The sequence below is a fragment of the Poromitra crassiceps genome, assembly GCF_964638095.1.
Source record: "Poromitra crassiceps genome assembly, contig: HAP1_SCAFFOLD_69, whole genome shotgun sequence".
Taxonomy (NCBI): domain Eukaryota; kingdom Metazoa; phylum Chordata; class Actinopteri; order Beryciformes; family Melamphaidae; genus Poromitra; species Poromitra crassiceps.
In genome coordinates this window covers 1,353,097-1,367,373 of record NW_028152254.1, presented here as the reverse complement: position 1 = coordinate 1,367,373, position 14,277 = coordinate 1,353,097, and the positions used below count along the sequence as shown (strand labels likewise).

At 56.8% G+C, this 14,277-nt stretch overlaps 1 protein-coding gene across 1 annotated transcript; it reads right to left on the bottom strand.

The window, feature by feature from the left end:
* Window positions 1-12,037: 12,037 nt before the first annotated feature.
* LOC310800782 (cell division control protein 2 homolog 3-like) lies at window positions 12,038-13,054 on the bottom strand (the record flags this gene model as incomplete). Its single annotated transcript, XM_083664706.1, has 1 exon — window positions 12,038-13,054. One exon carries the CDS (start codon window positions 13,052-13,054, stop codon window positions 12,038-12,040), a length of 1,017 nt encoding a protein of 338 aa, XP_083520832.1.
* Between the last annotated feature and the right edge of the window lie 1,223 nt (window positions 13,055-14,277).

The window sequence follows — 14,277 nt, the reverse complement described above, 5'->3', positions numbered from 1 at the left end:
AGCCTGAGCAAGAGCTCCTGCGTCGAGATCCCCGCAGGCTTTGGCTGCGCCGACCGGCTCGTTCGCAGCGCTCCGCTCAACGCCCTCTCTATCAGGCTCTATGCCAAAGAGCGCAACGTCGCGTACTACTTCGGCGACGACCCCATGGCCGACTGCGAGCCGGGACCGGAGTGTTCCGCGTACAAGGTGCTGCGGCGAACTCTGCACGCCAGCAAGGATGCCGCGTGGCTCGACTCGGACGAGGTGCTCATGCTGCGTAACTCGGTGTACGCTTGCGTTCTCAGTTACGTGGGCGCCGGGCCCTCGGATGACATGGCCCTGTGCTACGCGCAGCTCGGAGACCGGTGCTTTTCGGCCGGCGGCGCCCGGTTCTGCATCGGCGCCGACGACCAGGGTGGCACGGGCAGGGGCATCACCAATAACGACCCCCAGACGTCAGCGCCCACTGCCATCTGCGAACTCTCCAGCTCCATCGCCGAGGCAAATCGGCCACACGACTACGTGCCGACACCGCTGGAGCTTCGAGACTCAGTCGCCGCGGCCTCGTGCGACGTCACCATGCTGCCGGTGGATTGCGCCGAGTACGTCAAGGGGCAATTCCGCATCTCCCTGGACATGCGGGTGGCAGCCGAGGTGGCCGAGTTGACCCCCTTGATACTCAAGGTGCCCGTTGATGTGTGCATGAACACAAGCCATAGCTCGGCCCAGATCGCCGACGTCATCTACAAGGTGCAGGTGGCCGCCTTCTCCTCGGGCGTCATGATCGACATCGGCGGCTGGGGCGAGGAGACGTGCCCGCTCGACAAGAACCCCACGCTGACGCTGAACCTCCTGGCAGGTGAGCTGCGCCGGAGGAAAGTGAAACGGCTGTTTCTCGGCCTACCCCTCGAGCGAACACAGCTCGACCGGCTCAACTTCACCGCTCTCCTCCCCGCGTTCGACCTGTTCCTGGTGCCCGCCGGCTCTGCCGACTTGAACCGGCCCGAGCGCTGCCAGAACCTCTGGCTGGCACCATCGGGCGGCTGAGCCGAGGACGACGGGGCCCTGGCCTACATGAGCGCCCTGGTTGACAAGGGTGTCAGGGCAAACAGGCTCGTGTTCACCATCAACCTGATGGGTCGCGTGCGGATAGCGAACCTTGCGGCGGCGTCCGACGTCATCGACGCAGACCTGCCGCTGGCCGACCTGGAGAGCAACCCGCTGTACACGTGTGAGGAGGACCAGGCGACCAAGTGCTGCTCCGGTACGGCCACAACCCTGTGGGCTCGCAAGGCCTGGGTAAATGTGACCGTAAGCTCCACATCCTTCGATACGCTCAAGCGTCTCCCCGAGTTGGTGGCCACGACGCTAGGCATCAACCAGTTTGTCATCTCGACGCTCAACGCAGACTTCGAGCGTACCACCAGGCCCCACACACCGGCACTATCGGGCGTCACAGCCGCCGTGCACAGGCTCGGTGACTGGAAGCGGCAGCAAGTCTCGGCGGGCATCTCCCTAGTCTCCGGTAGGGCGGGTGCTCGGCGGGCTCGGCGGGCGACGGGCGGTGTGGAGCTGCTCCAGCAGGTCCGCGTCAACGTGCCAGAGAACGGCTACAAGGACCCGAGCTCGGGGTCCAAGAGGGTAATGGACCCCCAGTACATCGTAGGCATCAGCAACAACCTCATCTGCCCCGGCCTGATCTCAGTGCACGGCTCGCTGGGCATCTTCGACACGCCGTACAGGGAACTGTGCAGCACCAGCTACGAGAAGATCTACATCGCCGACGTGTACAAGATCTCGTCGTGCACGCCTGGCCCGCCGGCGGCCAAGGCCATCAAGTCGAGCCGGCAGCCCCAGCTGGCCATGAACGTCAACACCATGATCCCCACTTCGGACCCCAGCCACTACATGGTCGGCATCCTCGACAGCGACACACTCGTTGAGTACCTGCCGCCGGTCAACAAGGTGTGCAAGGCGTACAACAGCGGCAAGTCGACGCAGAGCGTCAACGTGGCCATGGTCGACGACGGCTACATGCTGGACAAACCCGTGGTCGACACTTCGCGCGGGCTCATCGTCAAGCCCGCCGAGTACATGTACTTTGTGTCGAACTTTACCCCGGGCATCGACTACATCAACCTCAACGTGAGCTGCGTCAATCACGACGTGAGCGCCTTGACGCCGTGCCTCATCGCCATATGCGGCGGCAGCCGTACCTGCCGCATCAACTACGGCAAGCTGTGCAACTCGGCGCATGTAATCCTAAACGACGCCCGGCGAGCCGGCGAGATGATGCGCGAGGGCCTAGAGGAGCTGGCGGCCCAGGAGGAGAAGGCCAAGATGTACATCGTGCCTGACGCGGCCCCGCTGCCCGGCCTCGATCGGCGCCGGCGCCATAAGCGCTTCATCTCCTTTCTCCTGTCTGGCGCGGCCCTCGGCCTCGCCATCCAGGTCTCTGAAAGGGTCAACGGACTAGAGGCGCAGCTTGACGACACCAAAGCTACGCTGCTCTCGGTGCAGGGCACGCAGGTGGAGATCAGCAACAAGCTGGACAGGAACATTGCACTCATCGACGGGCGCATGAACGAGCAGGAGGCCAACCTCAAGAAGAACTATGAGATCAGCAACCGCAACTTTGCCATGCTGCGCGACGCGCTAAAGCAGAACACCGAGATGGCCCTGAGGGACACCAATGAAAAGTTCTCCGTTATCGCCAGCTTCCAGCTCTGGTATGCCCAGACGCAGAGCGTCACGCACGAAATGATACAGGCGGCCATGCACGTCAGGTTCGTGGCGCGCGGCGTGGCCAACTGCCTGAGAGAGATTGCGTCCCGGCGCTCCGGCAGCTGCCCCAGCGGCCTGTCGGCGTTCCAAAACAACCAGGGCTTGAGCGAGTTCCCCACTGTGAGCGCCGCGCTGTACAGGGACAGGAAGCTTTTTATCTTGCACTCGGTGCCAGGCACCGTCGACAGGACGACGGTGCACGACGTGATACCTATGCCCAAGATTAGAGATGACGGCGTGCCCTGCTGGCCCAACTACCGCGTCTGGCTCATCAACGGCGCTTTGTACGAGCCTTCGGAGTGCCACGGCCGCTACTGCCGCAAGCCCGAGATCCACACCAGGTACACGGAATGTCTGACTGAGCCCGACAAATGCGAAATCACGTGCACCCGCTGCCACAGGGGCATATGCTACGAGAACGACAGGATCACGTGGCTCGAGGGCTCAGCGTCGGTCGATATCGAGACGCCGCCACTCAAGCCCTTCTCCAGGCCCCACATCTCCAAAGGGCCCGTCTCCTTCGCCGACTTGCTCAAGGACATCCTGCCCGAGTCGCCCGAGCTCAACATACTCAAGGCCATCAACACCAGCGTTCGGCTGCACGACATACGCGGCGACGTCGAGAACATCACCAAGACGTTGGCCGAGTACGACAAACATTACGAGGAGATATCGGCCGGCCGTCAAAGCTTCGGAGGCTGGCTGTCGGACTTGTTTGGGGACGCCATGCTGCGGATCAGCATCGCCCTGCTCATGGCCTGGTGTACGTGCATCAGCGCCGCCCTTGCCTACCTCTTCTTCTGCAGCGGGGCCCGGGGAGGCGGAGGTGGCGTACGGCACAAGGAGAGGAGAGAGCACAAGAAAGGACTATGAAACCCTCTTTTGATATACTGTGTGAAACCCTTGTATACAGTACCTCTCTGAAAACTTGGGAATTCTGTATGGTTTTCCGCGACTCGGTCAAGGGTGTCAGGTCCTCAGATTATTATTCAGCAGGAGCTTGCTGTACCAATTCACCCCGTGTACATGTACAACCCGGGCTAACGCCTCTCTCTGTCATAACCTGTGAAATGTGAAGAATAAAATAAAAACACACACTCTGACAATTCTTGTAGTAGATTGTTTTTATTTTTGTCATTGGTCAGTTGCACACTCTGGTCCTGCCTCAAGGTTGGCGTCCCATCATCCTCCTCCTTCTCCGCCGCCGTTGTCACGACACGGAGGGCGATCTCTCATCCCAGACAGTCTCGTCGTCACTCTCCACTCCCGGAGCCATCGTCGTTGTCGTCGGCCTGTAAACGGCCGTGTATTGCATGGGCGGTCCGAGGTAGATAGGGCGAGCGGGACAGCGCCGGGCTCGCAGCTCCAAAGCGCTGCGGGTGACCCACATTAGGGCCATGACAATCAGAAGCAGCGCAGTACACACCAGGCCCGAGCCAGCTATAATGCCAAAGCGTTCCCAGTCCTCCACGTGAAAGTCCCAGACACCCATGGACTGTCCGTGCCCCATTGTCGCCACGAGCATGGTTAGTAACTCTGGAAGGGCTAAATAGATAGGACCCTTTCGCCATGGCCCCTGATGCCAAGCCTACTCAGGCAGACTTGGAGGGATGAGCCTCGCCCTTGAGGTATAAAGTGGGTGATCCTTTAGCGTGACTTTTATATAATCCAAAAGCTTCCTATCTGTGAAGACGCAGCAGAAACGTTTCTCAGATCCAAGAGCTGCACCAAACCCAGACAGGCCTAGGGGGAAAGGGCTATAAGGGTCCTTAGGAGTTGAGAGCCAGGAGGTACAAGGAAAAGGACGGGTTCATTTTGCAGTCATCGACATTGCCACCACGACGCAGAGACCAACCACATGAGGGTCAGGTCAAGGAGCCTGCAAGGCAGCGAGAGTTTACAGAGTCGTCGGGTACGATTGGCCATCTCAACGACTCAGCCTACATCTCCCGCACCGGCGCCTGTCATCGATACTCAGCAGAGTTCTGTGCCGTGTATGCTAGCCCTCGGAAGCCAGCCGTCTCGCGCAGGCCTGCGCCCCGCGACTCATACGCACAGGGCTCCCCATATCCCCGACGTTGCAGCGCTCGATCCCTGTCTATCTTCTGCTGCCGCAGCCGGCCTTGTCGCTCGACAACGAGTTCGAGCCTCCGGAGATATACACACAGCTCTGATGCCGTACTATGAGGGTGCGGACCACGACCCAGATCCTGGCTACTCGGCAGACACCCACACATTGCCAATCGCCACACACGAGGAACTGTCTGAGTTCCTGTCCAACCACGAGGTTTTCAGGAGGTCACAGTGCACCTGTGTGCGCATGTGTGCGTGCAGCTGGCCTCTGTTGCTCGGAGACGCGGGCGACACATCTGCGCTGCTCCACAACCAGTCCTTCTCCAACGAGTGCACCGGATCAGTGCGCCTCGCGTTACTGGCTGACATACTCTGAGATCCGTGCTAAACGTCCATGTCGCTCGACAACGAGTCCGAGCCGCCGGAGATATACACACAACTCTTTAGTGTGTACTGGCTTGTCTATGTCTCTATAATCTAGAATAAAAAAATAAAAATAAAAAAATCAAACCATACCTTCTTTTCTGTTCACTTCATTTACCCAATCCCACTCTCAGAGCCATCGGCCGAATCCAGACACACAGACACACAGACACAGCAGGGCTTGAAAACACATCTAGTTCATGTCTGTATAGGCTCACAGCCATGAGGCCCCAGAGGCCCCTTGCTCATTTCTAGGATCACAGTCCTCTACTCCGCTCTGTCCGAGGCCCCAGAAGCCCGCAGACCGAGCCTAGGTTCATAGACCGCAACACACACACACACACACACACACTACATTCATTTAAAATTGTATTGGTTTCATTCATGTTTTCACATTTTGTTTTCCTCACACAAACGCCTGCGGTATCGCTAAGAACATTTTAATTTGTGTAACGTCAGTGAAAGCACACTCACGCGCAGGCCTAGTGTGTGCCTACCCCTACGTTGTAGTTTAACAAATACAGATAGTCAGACTCCTAAGCGAGAATCGGTCTATTCTGACAATTCTGTGCTGCATTAACAATATGGGTGCGGTGGGCAACTGACCAATGACAAAAATAAAAACAATGTTCTACAAGAATCATCAGAGTATGCGTTTTTATTTCATTCTTCACAACATTTCACAGGTCAGGTTATGACAGAGAAGCTTTAGACCACGGGGTCCATTCGTAGAGCAAGCTCCGGACACACACAGCAGCTGATATCAAAGCTTCGGATCCCCATCCCGCAGGCTTCGTGCCACTCATTGGTGCTCCCGTCGTAGCGTTCCACCTTGGAGCTGTCGGGGTATTCTCCTTCTCCTCCGCATACGAACAACTGGTCGTCCACCACCTCGATGCCGAATTCGCAGCGTGGTTCCCGCATGTCGGGCACGGCGCTCCACGTGTCGGTTAGCGGGTCGTAGGCCTCGGCACTGCGCAGACGTCCGCCCGAATTGTGGCCGCCCACTGCGTAGACGCGCTGTCTGTATGCGATGACGCCCAAGTCGGCACGCTCGACGCTCATGCGGGGGATCTTCGTCCACCGGTCGGTGTCTGGGTTGTAGCACTCAGCTGTGCGCACCAGTCCCCGATCACTTAGACCACCGCAGATGTACACTTTGCCGTTCAGTACTGTGGCGCTGGCCGACGATCGCTTCCTGTTCATAGGTGGGAGCAGAGTCCACTTGTCGGTCTGAGGATCATAGCGTTCGACACTGTCCTGATTCATTTTGTTGTGTGCGTAGCCTCCCATGGCATAGATACGGCCATTCAGTACTGCCACGCTGTGACCATAGCGAGGATGATGCATGGCTGCCGCATCCTGCCAAGTACGGGTATGGAGGTTGAACTTCATTACTCTGTTGAGGCTGTTGCCGGCGTGCTCACCATAGTTTGCGATGCCGCCAACACAGTAGACAAAGTCATTTAGGAAAGCGACGACATTGCAAGATTGGCAAAGCCCAAGTTCACTGTTTGGTAAATCAAACCAGAGCTCAGCACTGGGATCGTATACCCGAATCCTCTCTCTTTCACCGTGGGAAGGGTTACACTCTCCTCCGACGGCCAACAGGACGGCATGCGCCTTCTTCACGTTGTCCTCGGTCACCGGGATGGTGTCCATCGCGTCCTCCGACACGGTGCCGGACATCTACGTAGATGTCGTCCTGCGACGTCCAGCCGTGGGTGAAGATGGCGCGGAGGTATGGGCTCGCTCCTGCTCTCGTGCCACAGCAAGAATGAAAACAGTGAGCCAGGACCAGAGTGTGCAAGCGACCAACGATAAACTAAAGTAGGACTAGATGATGCCTCCGTCTCCTTCTGAACTGAGACCCTCTCTGCTCTGCCATAATATAGCCGTGGTCCCCCCTCCCCCTGACAAAAATGCCTCTGACAAAACATAATTCTATGGTGGTTAGGTCAGATTTATAAAATGCTTCCGGGAGACCTCGGTCTCCTCTGAGAATTCTGTGCTGCATTAACAATACGGGTTCTGTGGACAACTGATCAATGACAAAAATGTATGGGTAGGACAGTGCGAAAAGGGCATCCTCGTGCGCACTGTCCCGGATCAGGAAAGTTCTTACAGGGACATCTCGAAGTTTGAGGTGCGCTGTGTCTGCAGTCAGACAACCCCAGTAGTAGCCAGAGGAATCCAATGTTTGTTTGGTGCGCGTGACGAACCGGACTTGCTCTTCAGAGCCAAACATCTTAAAAAAGCCTTCCCTAGTAGCCATGATGCTGAGGCGATCCTAAGTTTCCCCTTCAAGACAATAGATAAGATGATAGCAAGCTGTAAACGGTTCTGTGTGTCGCAAAATGTATCCATTGGAATGTTGTCAAGCCCTCGCGCGCGCTCTCTCGGCCCCATACACGGCCCGTGCTGGAAAAAGTCAGTTTTGCCCCACCCTTTAAAGTTTATGGTGTCCGGCCAACATCATATATATGTGTGTGCTCTCATAAGGACGTGCACACAAACACACATACAGAGCAGGATAACAGCAATGGATTCGGTCTCAGCTTTATTCCTCCGGCACCTGGCAAGCGAGGACTCGTTGATAAACATATGCCTAAGCCCGTTGGGTATCACGGAGGTTGCCAATATCGTGTTACAGCGCAATAAGGTTGTAGCGGCTCTGCGAGCTGGCCGAGAGCCACCCACTTGGACAGGTGAAGAACTTGCTCGCAAAGGGTTCTCGACCGACCTCGGAAGCTCCAGCTCCCTATTCCTCGCGAACATGGTCTGGGCCTCTGACAAGACCCGTATGCCTGACGAGATGCAAGCCGAGATGCAAGCCCACGGTATGGCGGTTATTGTGAAGCCGGTGTGCGGTTCCGAGGACGTGCGGCAGATGGTGGCTTACTTCAACGATTTTGCGGCCACTAACACCAGGGGCATGATCCGGGAGGTGCTGTCTACACAAACGTGGGCCCCGTCAGCCGCTCTGATAGTGTCGAACGCTATCTACTTCAAGGGCAGTTGGGCCGAGAGATTCGACCCGACGCTCACCAAAGTTACGGTTTTCCGGACAGGCACAACAGCAGGTAATAGACATGTGTGCACCATGGTTCGTAAGGAAACCGATGAAACCCAGACCCTGGTGAACGAAGACCTAGACCATCTAAGGGTTTTGCACTTGCCTTACACAGGCGATGATCAGACCTGCATGCACATACTGATACCCAAGCAAAATGACCGGCGCACCATGCGTCAAGTGTTGAAATCCACGGCGCTGGGCGCAGAAGTCTTCCTAGACTACCTGAAGATAATTAACAGCACGCATAGAGCATCCGAATACACCGTTGAGTTACCCAAGTGGAAAACCACATCTACACTGCAGCTGAACCGTGCCATGCAATAACTGGATGTGCAGGTGGCCGACGGGGAGAGTTCCGCGACGCAGGTGTGCACGGTGGATGTGGATGAGGAGGGCACGGTAGCGGCAGCCGTCACCACGTTTGCAACCTCTTTCAGTTACCGAATCAAACCCGAAAGACCAAATGTGTTCAAGGTCGACCAGCCCTTCGTGTGGGTGATCACCAGGCCGCAGCACAAGAGCGATAAGAGGACAGTGCTGTTCATGGGCCTGGTAACCGATCCTACAGAAACCAAATAGGATGTTTGTATTGTGTTTTTGACATGTACATCTGAATAAACACTGATGTGACTGAAATACTCTTGTGTGTGTGTGTGTGCTTATGTACCCGAGCCAATGAACCGATGTGCTACCTCGTGTGCGCTCCGGGCCTAATGTGAAAAACATTGCATTAAAAATGCACCAATTGGTGCGCAAACGTCCACATAACACACATTTGTCTCCGCCGCACATGTGGGCTGGGGTGTGTACCGGTGATTGTGTTGGTAAGGGTGAACGAACCCGGGATTTGTATACTCGATACACCCGACCAAATCCCGTCCTCGCCTGCTCCGGAGTAGTCATGACGGCCGACTTCGGCCCCAGTAGCACCCGCCAAGGGTTATTGAAGACAGCGACGACGCCACGTGCCTTAACAACACAGGAGGCCCGGAGATTTGTCACAGGGAGTGGCAGCGGTGTCTAGAACCTCCTACAAACCCTGTCTCTGGCTATATATACAAGGGCAAGAAGGGTTCTGGGGCACTTTACACCCCCCCCCCCCCATGCATCCTCGTCTGCTCGCGAGTAGTCATGACGGCCGACTTGAGCCCCGGAGTGCTGTTGCAGACAGCCAAGCTGCTACGAGAAGATATCTTGAGCCTAGGCGGCGAGATCCCCAGCTTCCAGCTCAGGTACAAGTGGTACCCGGATCAGAGCCACTTAGGTCACATCAGTTGTACGGACACCTACCCCGAGCTCCGGGGCGTCCTGGACACGCAACGTTGGCGGATGATAACCCCGAAGAAACAGTGCTCGACCTCGCTAGACAAACGCGAACCCTTCCCCTTCGTCGAGGAGATGTTCGAAATGACCATCGACGACGAGTTTCGGGAGGTCGCCCTCCTGCCCGCGGAAGTGGGTGGAAATCTCTATCTCATCACTATCAGAAAGCACATATTGGCATTCCAGGCGGTCAGGCCCGTCATAAAGGCGTGGATGCTGCAGGAGGTGCTGATACCAGCCTTCACCCTCACCAAGAGCAGGTTGCTCTTGGATCACGTCAAGAGCAGGTTGCTCTTGGTGAGCAAGAATTGGCCGGAATTTCTCGTCAGACGGACCATAGGAAGAACCGCCACGCAACGGGGCGGCCGGGGCTTCGCCTCCCCGAACCACTGCGCGGAATATCCCGGGTCGTCGGCAAATGTGCTACTGAACCTGTCACTGAGTACTTGACGGGCCTGGCCTGTGACCTGGAGAAACAACAGCAACAATGTAGGCCGTCCTCCCCCTTTTAACTCAGACTCGATCCGAGTCCCCAGTTAAGCCTCCGGTTCTTGGTCCTCATGTCTGCCTATGATCTTCATGTTTGCAGTAAAATTATCTGTACTCAAACCCTCTGATCTCGACCTGTGACCGCTCTCATTCTTGGCCTGCGATGGTCCTTTCTGCCTATCTGTGTCTTTTCTCACAATAAAGAATTATATTCAGATCAGCAAGCCTTTTTGTCTGTCTTTGTGTCACTCTCTCATTATTACAAACATACACACGGGGCTGGGGTTGCACAGAGGTTTATTGTACAAGGTACTGTACACAGGTTGGTAGCAGTTCCGGAGGCTTACAGCTTTGTCAGAGCTGTGATACGTCAGCTATATCACCTTGTCTGCCGCGAGGTCCGGGAGCTTCGATTGGACACGACGTCGCGTTGGCCCTGCTGCGGCCCGGCCGCGCTGTGTAGCTCGACATTAACGCGGACGTATGCCGTACGGCAGTTTGACGTCGATTATGTCGAGCTACACAGCGCGGCCGGCCCGCAGCTGGGCAAACGCGACCGCGTCGCCGAGATGGCCTCACCAGCATCAGAACCTGCTGTACTTCACGGTGTCGGTGGGACGGCCGCAGGCTCAGGCGCTCCTGCTGCGCATCGACGCGATCGAGAAGCGCGCCGCCTCGGGCACCTTTACAATGCTGGTGGCGGACGAGCTGACCCTGGCCTGCCTGGCCCAGAGGCGCTATCCGCACGTCACGGTGATACCGGACACGGAGGTCTTCTCTGATCTTACGACGGGGAAGGCGGTCTTCAAGAATGGCATCGGTGTGTACAAGGAGCTGGCCAAAGAATACAACAACTTCAAGCTCCAGGAGATGTATGCTGTGGCATCAAGCCTGCTGATCTTCGTGGCCTTTGCGGCCCTTCGCCAGCGGTCACAGCACCTGGTCTACTTCGACACCGGGGTCAAGCTTGGGTCCGCGAGCAATGAGGTCCTGTTGGAGGTGGCGCAGGGCCGCCCCTTAAAGGTCGCTGTGAGAGCCGGCAGGGAGCAGTTCGCCAGACCCCGCGATCTGGTCGGTCGGGACCCGACCTTGTCCCTGACCAGGTACCGGTTCACGCCCGACCTGATCTACATGGCGGGAGGAGACGCGGATGCGAGTGGTCTGTCGGACGTCTTGCTGATGAGCAAGCAACAACTGAAGACGATCGATCGATTCCGGACTATCACCGTGACGCCGGTCGGTGACGCCGGCCACGGGCATCCCGAGACAATTGAAGTAGCCGTGCGGACGGCCATGCATGAGTATACAATGTTTGAGCTCAGCGAGGAGGCGCAGGGTGAGATGTACATCTCCATGTGCCCTACCCTTCTGAGCCGCACGATGCTCAAGCGGAGGTACGCAGAGGCCGTCGGGCTCAACAACTTGGAGGCAACGCTGGAGGCCATCTGCAGACTCTCGGGCAGAAAGCACAGCGAGTCCGCGACAGTGAAAACGGGGACAGTGACCCTGTCCGGGTCTCAGAGAGACATCGACAAATTCATCCGCCAGACCGTCCTGGACCCAGCCTCGGTCGGCGCTCTGTGGTGGGGTAGCTCACCGGCATAGGAAGCGTACACCTGACGATACCGGGGGAGGCTTGCGGCTCTACGCCGCTCATACTCGGCTCTGTCCTGTGTGACTGTACTCTATGACCGGTAGTAATAAACAATGAACCTGAAAACAACCACCTGTGTGTCCGTGTGCGTGTTTGTGTTTGTTCTAATGGGGTTGGGGGGCACAGACAGATAGACAGAGGTAAACGCAATTCCCACAGAGAGACAATCTTTATTATAAAGGTTATAAGGATTGGGAAAGCAGAAATTATATACACAGGAGGGTACATCAAAAACTCTAGGAGCGTGCCAGGAGGCTGAACTCGTCCGGACTCCTGTGCAGGAGTCGGTCCTGGTGCAGGAGTCGGACCCAGTCCGACTCGGCAACCGTCATCTTAGCCAGTTGGCCCCATCCTCTGTGGTCGAGCAGCTGTTGGCTTGTCATCCTCTGCGTGGGGTCGGGCTGCAGCAGGGCAAAGACGACGTCCTTGATGACCGGGTCCTTCATTACGGTGGGTATCACCTTGTGTGGGGCTAAGACCGAGTCCTTGTGGCCCGGCAGGTCTACCACCTTGCGCACTATTTCGAACATCGCTAGCTCTGCGTCTTCGTTGTTTGAGTAGTTTGTTTTTCTTGGCCTGAAGATCTCCCGGCCCTCGACAGCGTCGGCTATCATCGTGCCCAGGCTCCAGTTGTCTATGGCCACCGTGTAGGTCAGGCAGTATCTCCGGAGCTCGGGGGCTCTGTAGTTTAGTGTGACAAGCCCGCCGGTCATGTTGTGGTTGGCCAGCCTGGAAATGCCGAAATCTGATATCTTGACCGTCAGGTCGGTTTCGACGAGCAAATTGCTTGGCGTCAAGTCCCTGTGGATAATACCCAACTTGTGCACGTGAGCCAGACCGCAGGCCACGTCGCGGGAGAACTTGGCTACGAAGCTCTTCGGCACCCTGTTGTCTTTGCGTTGTAGTATCATATTACGGATAGTCACCGGCACGTAGTCCATAGTGAAAGCAGACCGCTTGCCGCCGAGGTCCGGGACGCCGGCGACCATGAACGCTTCGTGAAAAGCCATGATGTTGGGGTGGGGGCACACCTTTGAAAGGCAGCACAACTCTCTGGCGAAGTTCAGGTCGAAGGGGGGGGCGGCCGTGTCAAAGGCACTGGAGGTGACGTCGATATAAGTGCACACCTTCAGGGCACGCACCCTTTGCAAGCGACCCTTCTCCACCACCTTGAACACCTTGCCGTAAGTGCCCTGGCCCACCAGGGCGATCTCCTTGTACACGTCAGGAACATTCACCTCCTTGTAATCCATGGCGTAGACCTCAAGAGCTATGCCTCAAGCTCGACACAACCCCATGGCAGGCACCGATAGAATACATAAAGACACTGTGAAAACGCAGCACCCTTTTATATCCATTCCCGCCCTTTGTTGTAGGCTGGACCACTGCAATTCGTCAGTGGACGACAGCGTACGGACGTCGACGGGTGGCACCGCCGCAACAGCTTAAGATGTGTCGCTGTTTGCGTTTCGTGTAGATGTTCTACTGTCGTCTGTTTTTCATTTCAATGTTGTGTAAAGTGCTGAACTCAATAAAACACACAAAGACACAGGAGGTCACGTTTGTCATCTGTTTATCCTTCCCCCCTATACAGGCTGGACAGGAACATTGCACTCATGAGGGAGGGTGTGTGTGTTTGCACAAACTCAAGCATACTCTGATAATTCTTGTAGAATAGTGTAATTTTTATTTTTATTTTTATTCTCACAATCGCCACAAACCTCCCGACCATCACAACGGTCCCAGGCTCAGAGGCTGTGGTGTGAACGGAGCTGTATGTTGGGGGCCTTAGTGGCAATTTCGTCGTGGCTGTGGCACAAGAGAAGCAGGGCGGAGAGCACGTCGTCGCGGGTATACTCGCCGCCGACGGACCTCTTGCCGCCGGTGACGACGGTGCAGCCTCCCCCCTTGTCCGACTCCTTCACAGTGACGAGGGTCATCTCGTCCCTCAGCTTCGCCAGCAGCTCCTTGCCGTGCTCAACGTGCTTGGTGTCAGCCAGCGTCCTCTTGGCCAGCGTCAGCTGGTCGGGCGCCTCGAGCAAGTTGCCCAACAGCCTGTTGGATGTGTTGAGGCCCCGGCTCGAGTTGCGGTACATGTGCACGTCCATGTGCATGTTGGACGTGGCGGCGCCGGCGCCGCAAGGGCGGCCCACGGTGGCCGCGAGACGGACGGCCTTGCTCGTGGCCTCTGCGAGCACGGCCCAGCCGAGGGACATGATCGTGTCGCAGTACCACAGCTTGTCCTTGCGGATGTAGTCGACGCACGCGAGCACCATGTCCACCTTGCCCCTTTTGCTCACGTGCTTACCCAGCATGAACCTGTCGTGCCCGGCCGACCACTTGGCATAGAAGCAAAGACGCAGCCCGGAGCCGTTCAACGCAGTCTGCACGAGGCCCTTCACGTCCTCCAGCGCGTTAACGTAGGTGTTCTGCTCGAAGATCATGATCAGTGGCACCTTCTTCCACTGCACGACCG